This window comes from Syngnathus floridae, chromosome 7 (assembly GCF_059516105.1).
Source record: "Syngnathus floridae isolate MCC-2025c chromosome 7, RoL_Sflo_1.0, whole genome shotgun sequence".
Taxonomy (NCBI): Eukaryota; Metazoa; Chordata; class Actinopteri; order Syngnathiformes; family Syngnathidae; genus Syngnathus; species Syngnathus floridae.
This window is the reverse complement of record NC_142419.1, coordinates 12,117,470-12,140,339: the sequence shown is the minus strand read 5'-3', so window position 1 is coordinate 12,140,339 and position 22,870 is coordinate 12,117,470. Positions and strand designations below refer to the sequence as shown.

General features: G+C 42.6%; 3 protein-coding genes across 5 annotated transcripts; 2 read left to right on the top strand and 1 right to left on the bottom strand.

The window, feature by feature from the left end:
* The first annotated feature begins 275 nt into the window (after nucleotides 1-275).
* On the top strand, nucleotides 276-6,972 carry taf15 (TAF15 RNA polymerase II, TATA box binding protein (TBP)-associated factor). Of its 2 annotated transcripts, XM_088381089.1 has the most exons (16): nucleotides 276-425; nucleotides 1,067-1,100; nucleotides 1,176-1,209; nucleotides 1,292-1,379; nucleotides 1,470-1,542; nucleotides 1,668-1,804; nucleotides 1,885-2,092; nucleotides 4,349-4,383; nucleotides 4,877-4,909; nucleotides 5,083-5,192; nucleotides 5,406-5,535; nucleotides 5,609-5,713; nucleotides 5,785-5,854; nucleotides 5,939-6,027; nucleotides 6,118-6,253; nucleotides 6,625-6,972. In XM_088381089.1, the coding sequence occupies exons 1-16, from the start codon at nucleotides 416-418 to the stop codon at nucleotides 6,662-6,664; spliced, it is 1,332 nt and encodes a 443-aa protein (XP_088237215.1). In that variant the 5' UTR covers nucleotides 276-415; the 3' UTR covers nucleotides 6,665-6,972. The 2 variants fall into 2 exon arrangements, with proteins under 2 accessions (XP_088237215.1, XP_088237216.1); XM_088381090.1 differs by lacking the exon at nucleotides 4,349-4,383.
* Nucleotides 6,973-7,103: 131 nt separating this feature from the next.
* Nucleotides 7,104-16,467, top strand: mmp28 (matrix metallopeptidase 28). The gene is made up of 8 exons (XM_088381088.1): nucleotides 7,104-7,478; nucleotides 8,539-8,615; nucleotides 9,115-9,314; nucleotides 12,191-12,412; nucleotides 12,649-12,894; nucleotides 14,084-14,236; nucleotides 15,195-15,362; nucleotides 15,445-16,467. The coding sequence occupies exons 1-8, from the start codon at nucleotides 7,371-7,373 to the stop codon at nucleotides 15,837-15,839; spliced, it is 1,569 nt and encodes a 522-aa protein (XP_088237214.1). The 5' UTR covers nucleotides 7,104-7,370; the 3' UTR covers nucleotides 15,840-16,467.
* Nucleotides 16,468-18,426: 1,959 nt separating this feature from the next.
* fam124b (family with sequence similarity 124B) lies at nucleotides 18,427-22,732 on the bottom strand. 2 transcript variants are annotated; one of them, XM_088381140.1, is made up of 7 exons: nucleotides 22,274-22,732; nucleotides 21,887-21,918; nucleotides 21,434-21,643; nucleotides 20,530-20,925; nucleotides 20,254-20,450; nucleotides 19,880-20,045; nucleotides 18,427-19,811 (listed from the first exon to the last, which is right to left on the bottom strand). In XM_088381140.1, exons 1-7 carry the CDS (start codon nucleotides 22,342-22,344, stop codon nucleotides 19,333-19,335), a joined length of 1,551 nt encoding a protein of 516 aa, XP_088237266.1. In that variant the 5' UTR covers nucleotides 22,345-22,732; the 3' UTR covers nucleotides 18,427-19,332. The 2 variants fall into 2 exon arrangements, with proteins under 2 accessions (XP_088237266.1, XP_088237267.1); XM_088381141.1 differs by having other exon boundaries at nucleotides 22,357-22,732.
* Nucleotides 22,733-22,870: the final 138 nt, after the last annotated feature.

Here is a 22,870-nt window from a genome sequence, read left to right as displayed (position 1 = left end):
TGTAATTTAATGGTTATAAGCCTTACACTGTAAGATATGTTTACTATTATATATTTATGAGTAACTTGCATTTGGCTGACGACCAGTCCATGGTTTAACTGTGTCTTTAAAACCCCTTATTAAAATAAAAAAGACAATATACATACTGGTGTTTTGAAAGTCTAAAACTATACGAATATGTCGAAATAGGCCATGAGCTATGGTGCGCGCTACCTATCTTCGGCAGTAGGTGGCAGTAGTACAATAGAAAGTTGGATAACTGACGCCTTTATGAAGTGATCGAAGAAGAGTATCCATAAGGGAAGTGAAGTAGGTTGGCCTAGCACCAGCACCCAACCTAGCGGCGTTCGATAGTCACCGGGTGATTTTAATAGATTCTCTGGAGAAACACGCCGTCCGATTTTAGGATAGCATAATGGCCACCGGTAAGAATCTCACTACATATTTGAATGACATTTGGATTGAGTTATTCCATGTGAATTCAACATGAAAATAGCTAAATAACTGGCCTGCTCACCGTGAGGCCTAAGGTGGTTGTGGGGTGCGTCTACTTCTTGGGTTTATTCTTTTGAATTGCAGAACTACATCAGTTTCGATTATTCTAGCTTTCTTAACTTTTTGTTGAGTAAAATTCGTTAGTTTCACTTCGTCTGCGATTTTCAACCCGCGTATTCCCATTAAATATCTCATATGCCTGGCAATGGCGTTCTTCCCGAGTTGCCCGATGGGCTGCATGAATGTCTCTTTGTTTATAACTCAGCGTTGTCTCAAGGTTTAAAGTCGACACGTAAATATGAATATCAATATAGGCACAAATATGTAACGCTCTATCTCAGCACGCACAATCAGTGAACCGGGTGCATAGTTCGTTGGGATCCGTTCGTTTTTTGTTCGAAAACGTTATCGTCAATCCATGATTTAGTCGTAGCCGTCCGTATTTGACCGCCATTTTCACCGGAACAGCGTGATGGGAGGCGTGCTCAGCCTTTGCTTTACTTGACTCAGGATTTGACAACTAATCGCTTTCCACTTTTCTAATTGTTATTTGAACATTCCACTCTTACAGATTCGGGTTATGGACAGCATGGTGGCTCACAGGGGTACGTTTCCATTTCTTTTCATGTGACGGTTTCAAATGTTTAGGGATATTAAACTGTCTCGCAATTGTCTTGCAGTTATGGCTCTTACGGTGGTCAGCAGGGTGGACAGGTAAGATCTCATTTACCCCTTGATTATTAATTAAATATATACCCAATTGTATACTTAATATCTCGTTGATCTTATGTTATAGAGTTATGGTCAAGGCCAAGGAAATGGTGGAAGTAGTTACGGGGGCCAAAGCTATGGTGCTTATGGAGGTCAGCAATCTGGAACACAAGGTGGGTTTTATAATAATTCATGTACAAACAGAATTGACTTTGTACAAGACCAAATGATGACAATTGTTTTTTAATGACTTTATTTGACAGAGGGATTTGGCCAGTCCCAGGCAGGTTATGGGCAGCAACAGTCTTTTGATAATTTTGGCCAGGATTCAGCTGGGTGAGCCTGTTAATAACACAAAAGTTGCACAAGATTGATTGTTTTTATTTATTCACATTCCTTTATACATGAGGTGAAGCTAACCTTCGCTTTTTGTTAACGGATGTCTTTGTGTTATTGTACAGTGAGAAGTCATTTGGACAATCTGCGTCATATGGTGGTCAAGGGCAAAGTGGAGAGAGCTTTGGCCAACAAGGATCATTCAGTGCCCAGGGACAAGGTGGTGGAGGTGGTGGCGGTGGTTACGGAAGATGGAGTGAAGGTAAAGAAGTCACTGTATTTGTAGATTTTCGTATTGCTGAAGAACAGTGGGTCTCATTTGTCTTTCTGTCAATATGGTAGGCGAAAGTGGTGGACAGGGTAGCCGGTATGGCCGTGACCAAGGAGACCGACCAGAAGGAGGCGGTGGTTACAGAGGCCGAGGTCGCGGCGGGTACGACCGTGGCGGCTACGACCGAGGCGGTTACGAACGTGGCGGTTATGACCGCAGCGGTGGCTATGACCGTGGTGGCTATGACCGTGGTGGAAGAGGCGGACATCCTGGTATGGGGTAAGTTGCACAGTGCCACTGCACCTAAGGTACTTTAAATGTTTTGTAACATGGAAACACAACTTCGTCCATCAAACCTCAAATCAAACAGCATGCATTAGGCCTGAAAACCTGAATTCTATTAACTTGTATACAGGGGGTCCTTGGTTCACGATGGCGTTTTGTTCTTATGATGAGGTAATCTCGCCTAGAAACACGCCATAATGCAGTAGTGAAATCGAAAAAAAGAACACGTTTTAGCTATAAGACAATTAAATGAAAAATGGTAAGTACCGTAGTGCCTTGTGACAGTCGTCCATCGATGTAAACGGTGTTTGTAACCTTGACATTTGGTATAGAAAAACCCAGAGGCTAAATATGAACCAGTCAAAGGGAAATTTGCTAAATATGGCAGAAAATGTTTGTTTTCTCGTGCCATGCCCGCGACAGTTGTTATCCCGAGGCCCTCTGTATGCAATACCCTTGTAAAGGTTAAATGGTCACTTCACACTCAGAACTGCTGACTTACTCGCAACTGCATTTAAAAAAAAAAAAAAAAAATGTTGGGTGTTGTCATTATGGGGTTGTATGGTAAAACAGTTGTGCCAACACTACAGCTTTAAGCAGGGATTTTATCAACATGGAATAAACCATAATGCCTGCCATGGAAGACAATTGGTGGAACAGGTTTCACACATTTTAGATTTGGGGAAACATCTAATATTTTATTAAGGAACTGCAAGAAGGCAAGGTAACTGTGTGCTTTATTTGAATATAATACACTATGCACAGTTAATTATCCCTCTTCTTAGAGAGGCTTGGACTTTTTTTCTTCCCCCCTTCCCCTCCCAAAAAAATGGTTTAGCCAGTCTCATTTTTGACTCTGCACAAGGTTCCTAGTGGATATCAGCAGTTTCATGTTATGGTTTTGTCCAGATGGTGAAATGTGCTTAACAGAGCACAAGTCAGATCAACAGTAAACTGTCAGCAAATGGGGATGTGAGAAATGACTGTTTATCAATTGTGACCCAGCATAGCAAAATGACACGCAGTGACCCATATTTCCAAAATCATCAGGCTTATAAAAAAAAAAAAAAAAAATCTCAGCCCTCCAATGATAATCCAACCATTGCACTACCCTGCCTTATTCCTCATTACATCAGTACCACAGATAAAAACAGAGGTAAATATAACACACTCGGATGCGTGCCTATGTTGGGATGGGTCAAAGTCGACAGCAAATTCCATGTGTGGATAGCAAGAAAACAAAACGTATGCTGCATACAACACCACACCATTATTTCAAAGGACACTGTGTGACTTATTGAACAAGGTAGAAGTTTGACATACTGTACCAGTACAGTATTGCCTCATATCTTGAAATCTACCTACTCATTTTGCTATGCCAGGTCACAGTTAATGAATTTTATTTATCATTATATATATATATATATATTTTTAAAATAACTTCCTTTTTTTTTTTTTATACATTATTTAAGTTGGTAAACACTGTCACGTGAATACATGACATGAACACACAAGTCTGAGACTTGCGCAAACAAAAATGCACGGCCAGGGAGGAGCGTTAACATGCCAATAACTCAGCCTTTCAAAGGTTCCATCGAATCTAGAGAGGAAGTGTGAGAGAAACACTTTGGTCTGTCCGTGTTCTGAGGATCATGTAGATTTTGAACAAGGAACTCTTGGCTGAAACACTGCAGTTAGACCTGGAGCGACGTCGTCAGCTGCTTCGCATTCAACAGGTTTCATTCAACTATTGTATGTTTGACAATGGCCAACATGTGTGCTCTGTTAACATGGATCTACATTTTATACTACAGGTGTTGACAGTGGTTGAACTATAACAAGGACCTCAGTTAAAGGATGTCAAAACCGCACTCAGTGGAAGATTGCGTATCAAGCCCCTCTCACCAATTCGGCCCCTTATGTTAAAACACAAATTTGCCTGCCGTTGCTATTTCGACACCATCTAATTTCTTTTTTTATTTTTTGGATGGAAAACAGCAACACGTATCAAATTGGTTAAACTCTTGTGACCAAGCGACGTGTGATAACTGCCTTCACACGTCTGCTTGTGTCAGAACTACCTGGTCATCGTGCCCACTGATAATTGTCTAAAACTCACACTCCTCGTGTGAGACATTCCACGTAGTCACACACCCTGGCAGGAGTGCAAACTGGTGGGATGTAGGGGAGCTTTGAGCTCCTGGTTGGGACAAAGGAAAAGCCATCAATTCTCCAATTTTTCCTCTGCAGAGGTGGTGACCGTGGTGGCTTCAAAAATTTCGGTGGTAAGTGACGAGCATCAGAACTGTGTCGGTGGGGGAGGAAAGAACTTGAGTTAGCACAAAAGGAAACATGGGGCTAAAACAACTCTGAATGCCACCAATTTCATGTCAAGATCGCAAGGGATTCAACTTATACTTATTTGGATTTCTCTTAAGCCTACAGATACGGTAACAGACATGGGGCCTGAGATGTAAAATAATGGTAATGGTTGCATGAAGACAACGCTTTATTAGTAACATGGCTGCCGTTCCTGGGATGAAGAGGTAAACTGTCTAGAAGTTGGTGGTGGTAAATAAAAAAAGGGAATGAGTCTGTTTCCCATTGAAAGGTGACTGTGAGCCTACGGTATGAAAACACCAAACACAGCTGTAAACATGGACTTTCTTAAATTTCCATATTGCATTACTCTGCTAGGATGTGATTGATGAATAATGAGAGTCCAGATGTTGGAGATCCCTTGCTCATGTGCTCTTGGTCCTTTTACCTGTTTTCCAGGCTCTCGAGACTATGGCTCAAGGGATGAATCAGGTAAATATTAGACTCTTGATTCTATTGATTACATTCACTATTAACCAGAGGTCAATATCATGAACAGCTTTATATTGAGTTTGCTTTTAACAAAATAGGCCCAGTTAATTAAAGATGCTCACGTTGTCTTGTTTGGTCATCACTGATGATTTTATTGCCATTATTCTCCACAGGTGGGGATCAGGACAACTCTGACAACAACACCATTTTTGTCCAAGGCCTGGGCGAAGAGGCCACGGTACAGGAAGTGGGCGACTTCTTCAAGCAAATTGGCATTATTAAGGTATTGAGTTTGTTGTTTACACTGGCTAACCTTCATCTTGCCATCCCAAATGTTATCGACTGTTGTGTGAGTGGTTAGCAATAGTTACTTGATGCCTGAAGGGCTGATAGTCAAATTTATTTAATATCCCTTAATGACAAAAAAGTCCCACCTCAGATCAAGAAGTGGAAAACTCCAAACGGAAGTCGAAATTGTCCATTTTGGTACTTCCAGGTCAACAAGAAGACTGGTCAGCCAATGATCAACCTCTACTCTGACAAGGCCACTGGCCGGCCAAAGGGTGAAGCTACAGTGTCCTTTGATGACCCGCCTTCTGCCAAAGCTGCCATTGACTGGTTCGATGGTAATGGCACCCGCACACGGACAAATTTCCATTCCGTTGTTCGGCATCCTCTAACTCCTGTTTGTCTTGGCAGGCAAAGAATTCCACGGTAAACCCATCAAAGTATCATTTGCCACCCGCAGAGCTGAGTTCACGCAGCGGGGCGGAGGACGAGGGGGTGGAAGAGGAGGAGGAGGAGGTCGGTAGAGGTCGTAGGAAACCTTTCATACATCCACCCTCAGTATTAATATTTTGCCCTTATTGTCTCAGGATTCAGAGGTCGCGGTGGTGGAGGTCCCAGCTTTGACATGAAGGGAGGAGACTGGCCTTGTCCCAACAGGTTTGTGTGCAATGGACAACATCTATGTACACGATGCTCATCTCTGATTTACTGAGTTCTTCCTGTCTTTTGTGTTGGGCTCAGCTCGTGCGGCAACATGAATTTTGCACGGCGGCAAGAGTGTAACAAGTGTGGTGCTCCTAAACCTGGAGATGCTGGAGGAGGATTTGGAGGTACCAGATTCTCTTTTGCAATCGTCAGCTGCTTCTTTTGTGTACCTGCGTACATATGTGGAAAGTTAAAACAAATCATTTGTGTTCCAGATCGTGGAGGCAGAGGTGGTTATGGTGGCGATAGAGGGGGTGGATTCCGCGGACGTGGAGGATTCCGTGGTGGAGACCGGGGTGGCTATGGTGGTGACCGTGGTGGATATGGAGGGGGATACAAAATGGGAGGAAGGTTGGTGTTTTTATTTTTTCCTTTTGACTTGAATTCATTTCTGCTGATAAAAAATGTTTTTCAAGCTCTTATTTAACCATATCAAAGTGAAGAGTCATAACAGCTGTATGTAGGTTCAGCTTCATGTGCCAGCAGAGGGCAGCATCCACTTGATTGATAAATTCCTTAAAATCAGTGAAAGACCAAGTTGGTGTTTTTTTTTATATGAAAGGCAGCAGTTTTTTATTGTATGGTCTGCTGTTGTGGGGAATGTGAAACTTAACATAGCTTCATGAGACAAATGCCGGATTTATGATGTTTCACACTTTTTTTGGCAACTTAAATATAAATCCTTATTCTATCTAAATATGAATCTGTAATCTGTCTTTCAGAGGTGACCGGAGGGATGACAGAAGAGAACGGCCATATTAAAGTGTTGAGCAGATGAACATGGCTCCAGCCACAGAGTCCACCATAGTCGAAGCTTTGTCAAAGTGGGATAAAATAGACATTTTGACTTGGGCCCATTTTTCATAGACTGCAGCAAGTCATGAATATTGTTCAATCTATATGTGCGGCAATTTGTACTATGACAAAGACTCACTGGCTGTGGCATGTGCTCAAAAAATGTTTTATTTTCTTTGTACGTGTGGTAGACTTCGTACCTTTTGTTTTGTATGAACGGAGCAAAATGTTTTACTTTTTCTCTTCTCCCAACAAATATTAAACTGTGATCTTTCCTTTTGTGTTCTGTACTTCCATTACTTCATTCACTGGGAGAAAAAAAATAAAATTTGGATAAATAAATACATTTTGAATCTGGAAGTTAACATTTGCACACACAAAAATAAACTATTTAGCCACAAAAATATGAAGATAATTTTGGAGCAACAAAGCACAAATATGTGGCAAGGTTTAGAATAAAAGTCAAAAGAAGCTCAGCTGATCGAGTAACGAGAGGGGCGGGGCCGCCTCCCGCCCCCCTCGACGCCTACTCAAGTCACTTATCACGGGGATGGAGTTTGTAGATGGGCAACACAGTCGTCCAGCTTGTTCCAACCGAACAACCGCTGCTGTCATGAGGGGTCCGTCTCTTTTCCAGTAATGCGCCGTGTGCCAACACGGTGGTCGCTCCACGATGAACCGGTACCCGGCTGGAAGCAACGCGAAGCCCGCCTGGTTCCTGGCTGTGACTTGTTTGATCAGCGTGCGTACTGCCTGCGGCTCTCCCCTGCTTGACCCGGAGGTACTCGCCCACTATTTTTACCTCATAACGCCTTGTTTTTATTTTTTTAGGTCCGAACTTGTTAACCAAATGTGTCACGTTTATTTTATAAGCGAACACTTAATTGTATTAATACAAAGTTTGTACAGAAATTAACGTCAAGCATAACTTTATCGTTTCTGAATGGCCGACATTAGTATGACGTTATTTCGGAGCTCTCCTGGGTCTTCATTACCCTTAACCGTCACACCAACACAGGAAATGCACTTGCTGTTGCCTTGATTGTGGCTGTAGTTAACTTTTTCCAAATCTTCCAGTGTAACACTTAATAATCCCCAAAAATATGCTCAATAATGCAAACACAAAACACATCACAAGATAGTAAAGTATTGTGTTTCTTAATCTGCAATTAAGAAATGCAGTTTTAAATAGCAGACGGTTTTTGCACAAAACATTCAGGACCCCTGGTAGAAAGTAAAAAAATAGTGAAGGCCTCCAAAATAAATTAATATTTTTATAGGTCACATTAATGGCCAAAGTTGTGAAATGATTTATTTTGGTCTCACAATAACTTTTGAATGAGGGTGTGCAGACTTTGACTCTGTTTTGCTTTTCAAGCCTCATCTCTGTGTTTTGGTTTTACCACTGCTCCTGCATGCTTACTTCTCCCCGCCATTAAACAATACCCTCTGGCATCATTCTTTGCGTTTAGACAGACAAAGGGACACTTATATTGCACACATTCTTTCAACCACATCTGTAATCACCAAGCCTGTGTTAGTGTCTGAGCAAGCACCGTGATTAACAAATCATAAGTCAAACCTGTCTCTTACCATGTACCAAGTTACACCTTACATTGTGTTTGCGTGTTTTCAAATGTGATTCATTCAATTCTGATGGGTGGTCTGGTTACACACCATAAAACAGATTGCATCTTCAGGCATGATGTTTGACTCATTGGGGAATGCAATTCTTACTTTATTTACTCATGGGATAATTTGGGGGGAAATGGTGTAATGTAATTTAAAACTAAAGGTTTCGAAATAAACAATGACTTTTTGTTTTGTGATATCAATTGCAGGTATTTCTAGAAAAATATGGCTACCTTCATGATGACAACTTCATTCACAATGCTGTTGAGATGCAGGCAGCGATCCGGTAAGTTCCTTCCCTCATAGCCACACAATCATGATGTAATGTGACAGATTTATTTGTGGCGATGAGAGCCAAATTGTACCCTGTGCTAATCAGTGGGTGGAGGCTCGACATGGTAAAAGGCCCCCAAGCTCTGTAAAACCCTCCGCTCACTCGTATCTAAACTACAAACCTCTCCTGAACCCTTCCTGAACCATCCAAGAATTTCAGGAACCTCGCCTCCTGGGCTGCTCGCTTACTTGTCAGTACACAGTAATGGAAAAAGATTGAACATGCTCACAGTTAGGCTTAGACTTGGCCTCGGTTAAATAAAACTATGCAGTTGATGTTTGGCTGCAGGGAAATTCTTGTTATTAAAATATTTTTTGAAGAAAGTTCAACGTGTAAGGAATTTCGGTTTCTTTGTGTGTCTTTGGCATGTGGAGAAGTTGACAATAAAGCTGACTTTGACTTTGACTTTGACTTTGATTCTGCATTATGCAAACATGTGCTCTCTTCTCAGGGAGTTCCAGAGGTTGTCTCGCCTACCAGTGACAGGTGAATTAGACAGCGCCACCCTCAGGCAGATGGCCGAGCCGCGCTGCGGCGTGTCGGATAAGGGCAGCCAACAGGTGTGGGCCCAGAGGGTAAACGTCATCTTCACTGCAAGGAGTTCTGCAGCAGGACCACCGTGGCGCCGTAGGAAGCGCTTCGCACTAAAAGGTTGTGTGTTTATTGTCCAAGATGGGGGCGGTTTCTTCCTCGTCATGTGTGTGTGCATGTTGTGTGCTTGTGTGCTGGGCCTTCAGGGAAATATCCTAATGTTCTGCTTTGAGTGTCCAGCATGTAAAAAGAATTTATGGCCGGGAAGGTCAGTGCAATTCAACATGACTAAACACTGCCGCGTGTTTAATGGCAGTTTGTAACGACCCTGAAACGGGAAATTTCTTGCAGATGTTTTGAAATAATGTCCTCTGCTGCTTGTTTAGTGTACTTTAAATAACATTAGTGATGGGTACTCTTGCCTGCTCTCCTAAAAGTTTGCACATGCACATTTCCTGCCCAAGAATTAGAACATCAAGACAGCCATTCACATGGAGAGAAATGGTCATTTCAAATTATACTCTGTGAAGTTTGACTTTTAAATTTATTAATTCAGATATATCGCCACCCTCTTTATTAAAAATTATATAAGTCATATTTGGAACCCAAAAGAAAAACATAAATTCTACACCTGCAATTGAATTAAATATATAAAATATAGTGTAATCAGTATTTGGTTAATTTTTCGTGTTTTCTAAAAAAAAAAAAGGTTCAGGCTATTATTTTAGCAAGGTAAAAATTGCTATAAAATTTTGGTCAAAAGGTTTTTCAGGGTATTAAATAAATTAATTAATACACTTTTTTGGACATCATCCTAATCATATCTACCGAGATGGGTTGGAGTGTTTATGCCCCTCTTGCCTTTCCTCACATCTCCTCTGGGAGTGCCCTTGAGTATGGTTGCCTTGGACACCAGCGGTTTGTTGCTGCAGCCTTGTGATGTGTGAAGTCGTCACATTCCCCAGTGGCACATAAAGAGTTGGCTAATGTTTGGGGAATGCATTGATGGCTGATGTGCAGCTCGTTGCCTCTTCATGTTGGTACCTGACATGTTCCATCTGGCAAACACATTCAACAATGTTTTGCTCCACTGTCTCCGTGGCCGTGGTTGCATCACAGCCTGCATGTATACAAGCAATCGGTTCTTTGAGTCTTTTATACAATGCTGTATGTGGATGTATTTTGTTTCAAGTGAGCAGTGGTGTAACTCTAGTAACTCAACCAGCGGGGACTCCATTTAAGTCTCAAAACTTAATTTAAATAATTTCAAATAGTCCACTACAGAGCTGAAATGGTATGACTAATATTCCAAAACTGTAATTATAAGTCCAATTATGTTGACCTGTAGCCACAAAAGTCAGTTGTGTGGATTACATAGACTCAAAATTAAATTTAGATAGAATCAAAATAAAATTTAAATTGATTTTTTAATTGATTTAAAACATTTCCCGTAATGCACATAATGGTGCATAACTAGTATTGATTAGTGTCGTATACTAAAACTAGCGCTCCTCAGGAACACAACATGCTTTCACTTGCACTGATTTCTCTCCGTGTGAATGCTGCCAGCGCCTCTGAGCAAGTAGCAAAACAAACCTTGACTTGTGTGCTGCGCTGGATTTGGATTTGGATTCCCACTAATATTTACAGAGCTAACATTCCACCCACCCACGTCTTAGATAAGTGCTACGAAAGTGATAAGTGTATATGGGAACCTCGTAGTCATCGCTGCTTGAGCCCTAATAATGAGAATATATTTATATAGCACCTTTCAAGTAGTCCAGTACAAAGTGCTTTACAAACAAATCAAAATACATAAAAGCAATTGAACAAACATGAGGAAATTAGGGAATTAAAAATACAAATATTTTGTAAGTTTAATTAATTTCAAAATTGTTCTCAGTCCTCTTTCTCCTCCACTTTGTACTAAGTTAAGCCAGTATGATCTGACGATCATACCCAAACAATAAGTTCTGTTATCTGCTCATCGGGGTCACTTCTTAATGTCAGCGATAACAACGCCGCCGCTACACTGGGCATCATTGCAATTGCTTCCATAAGGGAAGTGGAGGAATGTCGTGTGTATCCGACTTCCTGGCTTCACAGCTGTCCACGGGGACCTCGCGGTGGGCAAGAGAGAAGGCGCCTGGACTCAAATCATACATACTCTAGCCTACTTATCACCCCCCACCCACACCCTTGCCTTTTGGCAGCTTTTTTTTTTTTTTTTATGTTCTATAGGCAACTGTGTAATGTCACCTTTTTTTGTCATTCAGCAATTGGTTGAGACCTTAATGTGATTTTTTTTTTTTTTTTAATTACAAACAAATGTTTGTCTAGTGGCCCAACACCAGATACATTAATCTCACTTAAAAGTGTAAACCTTCATTGAAAATCAATGACAATTTAAAACAATGCGGAGTTATAATGGAGATAAAGTTGCACATTTTGATCATGTACTTGAAGCTTTTCAGTACTTAAAAGAGGTCATAATAATAATGTATTAGCCTCTACTTCCATGAAGGAGGACTGTGTTTACCCCGACGTTACGTCACGCAACTTGACAACTGCCAGAACCTGCTCTGGTGCAGAGCCACATAATGTACAGTGGACAAATCAACCTTGAGTTGAGATACTCAAATCTTGAAGTCATACTTTCTTAAACAATTCCTTGCCCACCGCTAGCAACATGTAAATCTAAAGATTGTTTCCTGTCATGTAGCCGCTTTGTCTGCGTACTGCGGGATGTGTACTACATGCCTGGCTGCATTTGTGTGTTTGCTCCGGTTGCAGATTGCCGTGTTGTGTACACTGCAGGATTGCTTGTGTAAATGAAAGCGCATCTGAATGTCCCACGTTTCCGCCACCTCTATTTAATATGTTTATGACCGCATGCACTTAGAGGATGTGTGAGCTGTGATTTAGACATTTAGTCTGCTTTAACAGATAATATTTCATATTGAACTTACATGTCTCATTTGTTTTCGATTGTGTAGCCGACAAGTGGTACAAGCATCACCTGACCTACCAGATTGTAAACTGGCCAAGCCACCTGTCTCTGGGCTCAGTGCGACTGGCAGTGAGCGCCGCTTTCCAGCTGTGGAGCAATGTGTCAGGCCTGGCGTTCCAGGAGGCCCCCCAAGGGCCCGCAGATATCCGGCTGGCCTTTTACGAGGGCGAGCACAACGACGGGACCGGCAACGCCTTTGACGGGCCAGGTCTGGGACAAAGTGAATTTCCTCCTGATAATTGCCAAGGGTAGATATTAGAACCTCCGCAATGGATGGACTTTACCGTCTTCTCCATTTTGATTTTGTACAGTATAGTTTGTTTTAGTTGTGTTCACAACAAAGGTTATCTCAAGGTACTTTACATGTAGTGTAGGCTTAGAAACAATATGTTCCAGTGAAGTGGAATGAGAGGGAGAAAAATAGTTGACATCTTTGCCTTTCAGGAGGAACCCTGGCTCATGCCTTCCTGCCCCGCCGAGGGGAGGCCCACTTTGACAAAGCGGAGAGGTGGACCCTAAACGGACACAAGGGTCATAATCTGTTCATGGTGATGGCCCACGAGATCGGACACACTCTGGGTCTGGAGCACTCGCCCGTGCGTCACGCCCTTATGTCGCCCTACTACAAGAAGCTGGGTCGCAATCTGGTCATGAGCTGGGATGACATTCTGGCCGTCCAGCAGCTGTACGGTGAGATGTTCAACTAAACATTTGACATCGACCAAATAAATGTGAGAGGAATTTGAGACCAGATTAAAATTAGTCCATGGTACAGAATACCTTTTGTGACCATTTTGCTCAGGTAACAGTTGGCAAAAGGTGGACTTTATTTTTTATTGAAATTTTTTTAGGTATATATTTTATATATTTGTTTGTACTCCCGTAAATTGAATTACAAAATGTAAATGAAATTACAAAATGTAAATGGCATATATATAATTTTATTTATTTTTCAATCATTTTAAAAACATTTTAAATGGCATATCTATAATTTTATTTATTTTTCAACATTTTTAAAAAATATATATTTGTCTTTTGCTTTTATTTATTTTTCCTTCTGGCAGTTCTGGTCCTTCATAGTATAGTATAGTCATAAATAAGCACTATTAGTTTCCAAATTACAATATAAGACAATAGACGATTGGACATTCTGTTGTCTGCCTCCTAAAATGCTAGTGAGCACGCCACCTGACATTTAGTGCACAGTTGAAATTGTAATTTTACGACATACTGCCCTGAAGCTATTATGATGTTTGAAATGCGTTCATTCTTGTTTGTTAATTCAGAAACACAGACAGACTCACAAAACAACTTTCTGGTGCGGTGAAATTGTTGTTTTCTTCCCAATGTTTTAAAACAAGCCAAGACATCTCTCCTCTTTTCTTGAAGTAGCTAAACACTTCTTCCAGGTATTTGTGCTCAGGTGCAATCCAGCTGATGGCTTTTATTTTCTTCCCAAAATCCACCGTGTTGATTTTCATTCTCTTTTTTGTTGTATGCAGTGTCACGTGTGCACATTGCAGCTGCTTCCACTTCAAATGTAAACTGACAAAGACAAGAAACACAGCTGTGGACATGTCAAAGCTGCTTCCAGCTGTGTATGTGCGCTTGAATAGTAATAGTAAACAGAGATGTGAGGCGATGACAATACACCTGTGTGTCTGGTGTTGCTGACCTCCACATTGCACACAGGAAAAAAAAAAAAAGGAAGCGTACAGTTCTGAGAATCACAGTCCTTATAAGACAATGTTATGTTTGCACTTTTTATTTAAGCTTTGTTGGGCAACATCACAGTAAAGCTACAACCCCTACTCTAAGCGCTTCTCAGGATCCTTGCCAATTTTCAAAAGTTTGATGCATTCTTTGATACATGTTACAGGTAAGCCGCCGGGTGATCGGCTGGTGCGTCTCCCAGGTGAGGTTCTGCACGCTGCCCTGCAGGAGTGGGAGTTCATGGATGTCCACAAGGCTGATGAGGGCAGCGGTCCGCCTCACTACTGCCGGTCTGGTGTGTTTGATGCCATCACTGTGGGTGAGTTATGACTAGGAATGAGATGGAACTATCATCACTCACAAAGTATATTGCCTTATATGGTCCTGTTTGAATTTTTAGCAGTGTAGCAGCATCTACTAACCCCAGTTGGGATGTTTTATAAAAAAAGAGAATCTGTTTCAATCTATATTCAATTGAATACACTACAGAGACAAGGTATTTAGCAAGAACAGGAAATAATTCCACCGACAAGGCTTCAACAATGTCCCAAATGCTTATCCAAGGAAAGGTAATGTAACACTCATGGCCTGTCTGACTCAGCTTTCTTTTAAGCATTGTACATGCATAGAAAAAATAAGTGAATAAAATAAATAAATAAACGGCACTCATTTTGAACATGAACTATTTTGTCCTTGTAGTGCATTTAAATGTAGGTTGAAACGAATTTGCAAGTCATTGCTTTCTGTATTTATTAACGTTGGTGGGTTGTAGTAGTGCCACTGCGCTCTCTGCTGGGGAAACTATGTAACGACAGTTTTGAATCATACGTACTGTAGTATTGAATTAGCCAAAAAATAAAATAAAAGCTATACAACATCTCGAGAATATCTACGCGCTATACGTGGTCATTTAAAAACAAAAGCCTTACATTGTCCCTTTTTTTTTTTTTTTTTTTTTTTTTTTTTTTTACACACACAAAATAAAAGCCTTACTATACATGGTCAATGTTTTTTTTTTTTTTTTTTTTAAAACCTTACTATATATGGTCATTCTTCAAGTCATACTATACATGATCAATGTTTTTTTTTTTTTTTACAAAAACTATATATGTTCCTTATTAAAATTAAAGCCTTACTTTCCACGGTCACTTAATTTTTTTTTTTTTTTTAAATCTGTTTTTGAAATGAGTATTTTGTGTGAGTTTATTTTTAGGGTCACCAAATGCTGCTGTCTATCCTAGTCACTTTCCTCAATAATGTTATTGTGTTGAATCCAGACCCAAACGGGACAGTGATGGTGTTCCGAGGCAGCGCGTACTGGAGCGTGTCAGCAGAGGGGCGTGTGAGCGGCCCGCTGCCTCTCCGTCAGCGTTGGGCTGAACTCCCATCGGCCATCGAAGCGGCCACCTTCTCGCCTCTGGACACGAAGTGGTACTTCTTTAAAGGTACTCGCTTCTTTTTTGGGATAAAGTTGATGCATTGTTGTGTAGGTCTGCTTGAAAGCAGTAATTGTTATCTTTTTGTCAGGGAGGCGTGTGTGGCGCTACACGGGCCAAGTACTTGACGCAGGCTTCCCCCGGCAAAGCACTGATTTGGGCCTACCTCGCCACTTGGATTGCACCTTCTTCTATGCCCCTCTGGGTCATATGGTACTCCTTAAGGGCTCCCGCTATTTTGTTCTTAACCTGCAAACCCTCAGCCCAGAGCTGTACTATCCTCGGAAGCTTAAAGACTGGACTGGTGTGCCGCAGGGTACCAACGGGGCGTTGACCCGTCCGGATGGGCGCCTCTACCTTTTCAGGGAGCGACACTTCTGGAGGTTTGATCCAGTAAAAGTGCGAGTCACCAGAGTGGGCCAGTGGGCCAAAGAGCTGAGTTGGACTGGTTGTAGTGAAGCTACTCAGAGCAATGAAATTCTTTGACCAGTAGAGAAAGCGCTACTAAGTGCTTTATCTTGTTATCTGGGACATTTGAAGTAGTCATGTGCATTCCAGTTCTTTTAAGTGAACTGAATCTTTAATCATTTCACTCAAAAGATTCCTTCAAACGAATCGTTCAACGAATCGTCACCCCCCCACAGATACATACTGATCCGTTTTTTTTTTATACTTCAATAGCACACACAACTAAGCAATACACCTCACAATACACCAGACAAAAAACAGTCAGGTAAACTCACGGTAATGTCGACAACGGCAACGCACACATTTTTCTCTATATTACAACATCCCGTGGAAACAACCCATATACATCAAACTACAGAACTACACAGCCCCCCCCCAAAAAAAATAATTGGCTCGGGTAATTCACTTCTTTTATGCTCGTTTTCTCCAAGCTAACGGCTAACTGTATTGCATGAAGGGATGCGCCGTTATGCAACAACGGGGAGATTATGCTTCTCTTTGGGTAATCTTGATTTTGTAACACTTATAGTAGTTATATATACGCCTAAATATTGTTATCCAATATATCTACTGCAATTTCACATTAGATTGCTGGTTTGAAATTTATTATTATTATTATTTTAATAAACATTAAAACCTGTTGAAACTTGTCTGGTGTTTTATTCCTTGTTTTTATTTTTATGGGCATGAAAACAAAAATCTGACATTTGGTGTTTTACGTTGTGTAATATGTGTTGGTGTCCCCCAAAATAAAAAGTATTCAAATACACATTCTTGACGCGTACAAAAAATGCATAAAGTTATTAGGTACACCTGAAAATGGCGGCGTATCTAAAGGAGTGTCTGTGTGACGTCACAGATCAAACAGCCAATCAGAAAGTGGGGGTGAGGGCGGGTGTGGCACTTTTCACTTTCAGTTAAGCTTTGGGCATGATTTTTCCCTAATGAACTGGCCTATTATTAGGGACACTTGAAAATGGCGGTGTACCTAATGGAGTGTCCAAGTGACGTCACAGATCAAACAGCCAATCAGAAAGTGGGGGTGAGGGCGGGTGTGGCACTTTTCACTTAAACCAGGGGTGCCGACCTCCAGTCCTCGAGGGGCCGCGTTCCAATATGTTTTCCAGGTTACCCTCGTTAAACACACCTGCGTGAAAAGTTTTAGCTTCTTTCACGTTCAAAAGGAGCTAAAAGTTTTCACGCACCTGCACTTAACGAGGGAATCACACAGGTACACCGCCATTTTCAAGTGTACCTAATAACAGGCCACTTTATTAGGGAAATATCATGGTCAAAGGTCAAAGGTATAAAGCTCTAGTCCTCGGGGCCGCATTCCAACATGTTTTCCAAGTGACCCTCGTTAAGCGCAGGTGCGTGAAAAGTTTTTGGTCATTTTCACATTCAAAAGGAGCTAAAAGTTTTCACGCACCTGCACTTAACGAGGGAATCACACGGACACTCCATTAGGTACACCGCCATTTTCAAGTGTACCTAATAACAGGCCACTTTATTGGGGAAATATCATGGTCAAAGGTCACAGGTGTCAAGCTCTAGTCCTCGGGGCCGCATTCCAACATGTTTTCCAAGTGACCCTCGTTAAGCGCAGGTGCGTGAAAAGTTTTAGCTTCTTTCACGTTCAAAAGGAGCTAAAAGTTTTCACGCACCTGCACTTAACGAGGGAATCACACGGACACTCCATTAGGTACACCGCCATTTTCAAGTGTACCTAATAACAGGCCACTTTATTAGGGAAATATCATGGTCAAAGGTCACAGGTGTCAAGCTCTAGTCCTCGGGGCCGCATTCCAACATGTTTTCAAGTGACCCTCGTTAAGCGCAGGTGCGTGAAAAGTTTTAGCTTATTTCACGTTCAAAAGGAGCTAAAAGTTTTCACGCACCTGCACTTAACGAGGGAATCACACGGACACTCCATTAGGTACACCGCCATTTTCAAGTGTACCTAATAACAGGCCACTTTATTAGGGAAATATTATGGTCAAAGGTCACAGGTGTCAAGCTCTAGTCCTCGGGGCCGCATTCCAACATGTTGTCCAAGTGACCCTCGTTAAGCGCAGGTGCGTGAAAAGTTTTAGCTTCTTTCACGTTCAAAAGGAGCTAAAAGTTTTCACGCACCTGCACTTAACGAGGGAATCACACGGACACTCCATTAGGTACACCGCCATTTTCAAGTGTACCTCTAATAACAGGCCACTTTATTAGGGAAATATCATGGTCAAAGGTCACAGGTGTCAAGCTCTAGTCCTCGGGGCCGCATTCCAACATGTTTTCCAAGTGACCCTCGTTAAGTGCAGGTGCGTGAAAAGTTTTAGCTTCTTTCACGTTCAAAATGAGCTAAAAGTTTTCACGCACCTGCACTTAACGAGGGAATCACACGGACACTCCATTAGGTACACCGCCATTTTCAAGTGTACCTCTAACAACAGGCCACTTTATTAGGGAAATATCATGGTCAAAGGTCACAGGTGTCAAGCTCTAGTCCTCAGGGCCGCGTTCCAATATGTTTTCCAAGTTACCCTTGATAAACATATGTTTGAACAATGGTGTAGACTGTGCACTTAAATGAACACGAGTTGCTCCAACCATGTCACACATTAATATTTGAAAGACTTTATTTGATGGACATGTATAATACTAGTCTGTTGGTGTACAATTTGACACAACTTAGCAAACATAACTGTGAAGAGTACTACAACAATAAGGTCTAGTTTTGAAGGTTAAGAAGCAGCACTTTGAAAACAATGATTAATGTACAAGCACAAGTTAGCAAACAATACTTGACATCAATAGTCACAAAATTCATTTGTGGTAGACCTATGAAATAAATAAAAATATGTTTTATCTTGTAATCCATTTCTAACAGCTCATATTGAAAGACAGTCTATTACACCCACAAAGTTGGTCATCGGGTGCATTTTTTGTTCACAACGTATGTTACACATCTAAACATACAAACAATACAATTTATTACATGTAAGAACAAATACTGCAAGAATTTATTTTTGTACAAACACTTTTAGATAATTTCCGTGACACAGCTGCTGTGCTGTTTTTGTTTGTCTGTTGTTATAAAGAGTTTAGAAATTATTTCCTATTCACAGAATAAAACATTCAAACACATCATTAGTTCCATCTAGCTACCCAAACCTCTTGGACCACCCATTTTCTATAGTGCTTCTGATTAAGGTCACAACCTGAGGGTGCGATGAGCCTATGTCAGTTGACTTTGATCAAGAAAAGGGTACAAACAATAACTTTCACAATAACATTAGAACAAGTTGGACTGAAAACTGCCACTGCCAGGAATTGAGCAGGCACTTCCCAAGTCATCTGTATTAACCATTGTGTCCTCAACAACTTGCTAAAAAAAAGAATGGACTGTATGTAATCATAATGGTAAAACTTGCGGGATATTAATAATGTACAGTTGGAGGTGGGATTTGTACCTTGAATTCCTTGGACAATGGGTAGGCAGCCCTACCTACCGGCGTCTTCAGATGAAGAACTCAACGGCCGGATCCTCAGAACTTGCGTGCGATGACGGCTGGTTGGCAAAAACCACTGCGGCAGTGCCACCGGCCTCGACGTAACAGGAACCAGTCGCACGGGGCGATCTTAAATTCCTGACATTGTCGGTACAAGGGGCACAAGAGGGGCTCCACGATTTGGCTGAGGGTGTCCGAGCCTGACACGAACTCAAATGCTCCACCGATGAAGAGCGAGTCACGTCAGCGGTCACAGCGATCCCTGTGTCCACATTGGTCTCCCCCTCCTCTTCGTCCTCCTCCGGCAATAGACCGGACAGCGAACGGGTGAGTGAGGGGCGCAGGGGGGAGTCGGAGGAAGGGGGCAGGGCCGGGCTGCTGCGCTGGGATGAATAGCAAGAGCTGCCCGGAGGAGAGCTGCAGCGGCTACCTGATCCTTGGCTCCCCGGAAGCTTCTCTGGAGTGGTCTCTCCCATGACTTTTGGGCCTGCGCACAAGTCACGGCCACTCAGGACAAGCCACATTGATGCATCTTGGTGACTGCAGCTTTCTTACCATGTTTGTGGCTTTGCCAGGCTGGCGGAGAGTGGAGGTTGTTGCTTGGTGAAAGGTTTCGGGCGTGTCCTCCGCTCTTCAGCTGCATGGTCCGGGGAGGCACGGCGGGACAGGTGAGGGGGAAAGCACAGGTCAAAGTTGGCTTGGCTTGGGTTATGGTTTTCACCTGCAGTGCAAAAGCAATAGAGGGATTACAATCGAGGGATTTTCAAGCAAGATAAGTAAGCGGACATGCAGAATTAACAAACACGCATCCAACATACGGCAGCTTTGAGGGCTTTAAGCTGCTGTGATTGACACACATGAACGCATACGGAACGCATTCTTGACCTGGTGGATTGTCAAAACAGAGTTGTGAGCTTCTCATGACCAACCTGGAAGAGAACCTTGTTTCCATCCAGGTCTTCAGTCTGCCAGCGTGAGGTGCTGATCGGCGTACACGGGTTGGGCAACAGAGGGACCAACTGGCCGATTTCATCCACACCAAACTGTAGCACGGCAGAGTTGCATGGCTCCACACGGACCCCCGCTGACACCTGCTTGATTGCCAGCTGCAGGCTAAGGCCAGGCTCTGTATGGACCAAGAAAGCACATCGTTGACAAACCCGGATCAAAAATCCAAGTTAGCCATGAAGAATGTGGCGTCTTGCCTGTGTGGAGGGTGAACCAGCAGAAGCCTGTCTTCTGCTCCTCGGCCTGTTGCTGCAGCACTGTCTCATAGAAGCGCACGGCGTCGTCGTAGTTATCGTAGGCGCTGTAAAGTGTCACGCGCAGGATCTCCCCGCCGCAGTGCACCGGGCGGACGCCCCACACGGGCATCCCCGCGCCCAGGCTGTAAAAGTCCCGACTGGGTAAGAGGTAGGGCCGCAGCAGGGCGTTAACAGCCGAGCTGCCAGAGGAGATGTGGAGCCCGGCTGGTTTGTTGCCAGAGCTCTCAGTGTGGTGGTACTGCCAGGGTGGCCGCTGGAAAAAGTCCAGAACTTTGAGGATTCGCTCTTCTCCATAGGCCTCGTGGAGAAAGAAAGTGATTGCCAGAGAAGGGGAGCCTAGGAAACAAAATAGAAAGCCATTTATATGGGGAGGTGATTGGTGAACGGAAAGTGAGTAATTTAATTGTAACCTAACGAGTATCCCTCCATCCATTTTTATAACCTGAAAGATGTCGTCTTTCTAAGCAAACCAAAATCATTGATAATGCTGTATTTTAACGAATTGGGTACTCATGGAGGTTATCAATACCAACTGCCGGTACCTGCCACCAATGAAAGAAAAGAAAAAAAATATTTTTCTGCAGTAGTTGGTGGCATGCTGCACCAGTATGACTTTAGCTAATTAAGGTGTGCATCAGAAAGTTTTTTTTAAAGTAATTGTATGTATAAAAAGTACTGAGGTATCGATACTCGGCAAATGTTCATACTGGCATCGGTCTGAAAAAAATGGTCTGGAACATCTGCCATTAGACCGTATAATGCATGCAGTGAAACAGTTCATTCAAAACAGCAAACAAAACATGGGGTTTAGGATTTAAGCACAGAAGCTCGGCATGACCCCTACCAACTTGCGGACCGAGACGAGCCTGGCCTCTGTGGGGTGAAGCCCTCTCAGACACGTGGAAGATGTGGAGGCTTGGGCAGAGCCAGCGAAGCAAACGGTCCAGGCTGTGCTGCAGCAGCAGAGACTCGCCAGGGTTGGCCAGCAGATGCAAGTTGAGAACCAAGAGACGCTGCTGGAGGTGCTCGCGGGCTCGCCGGCTCATCAGCTCAGCTAAGGAAGAGAAATTCAAATATGACGAGTCAGTGGGAGCTCCATGCAAATATTAAACAAAGTTGTCGACCACATGAAACATAACTATCACAATGCTACTTTTAGCATGACAATATTTCAAAAGCTTATCACATAAATGCCATTGATGTTTGTGTAAAATTTCAAAATGTAAAGAAAATCTCATGATAATCACACTAAATTAGTTAAGCTGTTCAGGTTGGAGGAACAATTAAGTACACTTACCGGTAGTTGTTGACATCCTACTGGAGTCGGAGCTAAAATTAAACATAAAAACATAATTTGAAGTTTTGAAAACAATGTGCCTCCATCTTGTGGCTTTGGACACCTGCCGCTTCGGTCAGGTCGCCATGACAACGCATTGTTAGCTATCAGGAGCTCGTAAACTTCAACAACAACGAATTTAAATGCAAACAATGCCTACACAAGAAGGCTACACACGCTTTAAACGCGGAGACGGGGGTAAAGATAACTTTGTAATGATGCAAGCAAATGGAAGGCGATTCGACAAAGTTACTTTCCATTGTGGCTGCGGTCAAACAGCGAAATTGACTAGCCTTTGCTAGCTCGAAGCTACCTTCAAGCAAACCACGAGCAACGGCTTCAACTCACTTGGCACTTTCAGCTCCAGAGTCCACGTTATCATCTTTCGTTCTCTTAAACAGCACCGCTTTTGACAACATGGCTTAGCTCACCATTCACACGCAGCGAGGACTGCTGACACGCTGCGGTGCAAGAAGAGCGCATCCTGGATGATTTCTTCCAGAACCGACCGACGACTGACCGCTGCTTGTTGCTCCAAAGAATGGGAGCAGAAGTGGGACGATGACGTCACTGGGCAACCAGACACCGTTCCGCTCAACTAACATACTGTAATGTTATTAACTCGACTAGCCCGCAAAAAGAAAAATGGTACGAATCGTCCATGTTGAGTTACAGTTGAGGCTGGGCGGCTTGAAGTGTTAAAGCCGTTGTTAACACGGCGAGCAGATGGCGTGCGACGAGACAAAAGAGTCCAGACGGCATGTACAGATTGAAAAGTGCATGGAAGCCTTCATCTTAAAGCCATTGTTAAGACCTCGCTAAGAGCATTACAGCCAAATTTTAGCTCGCTTTTCGGAGAACTTTAGTTACCACGTTCACCGACCATAACATTAGGTACATCAACACTTGGATAACAACAAGCCTCGTTACTTCAATAACCACTCT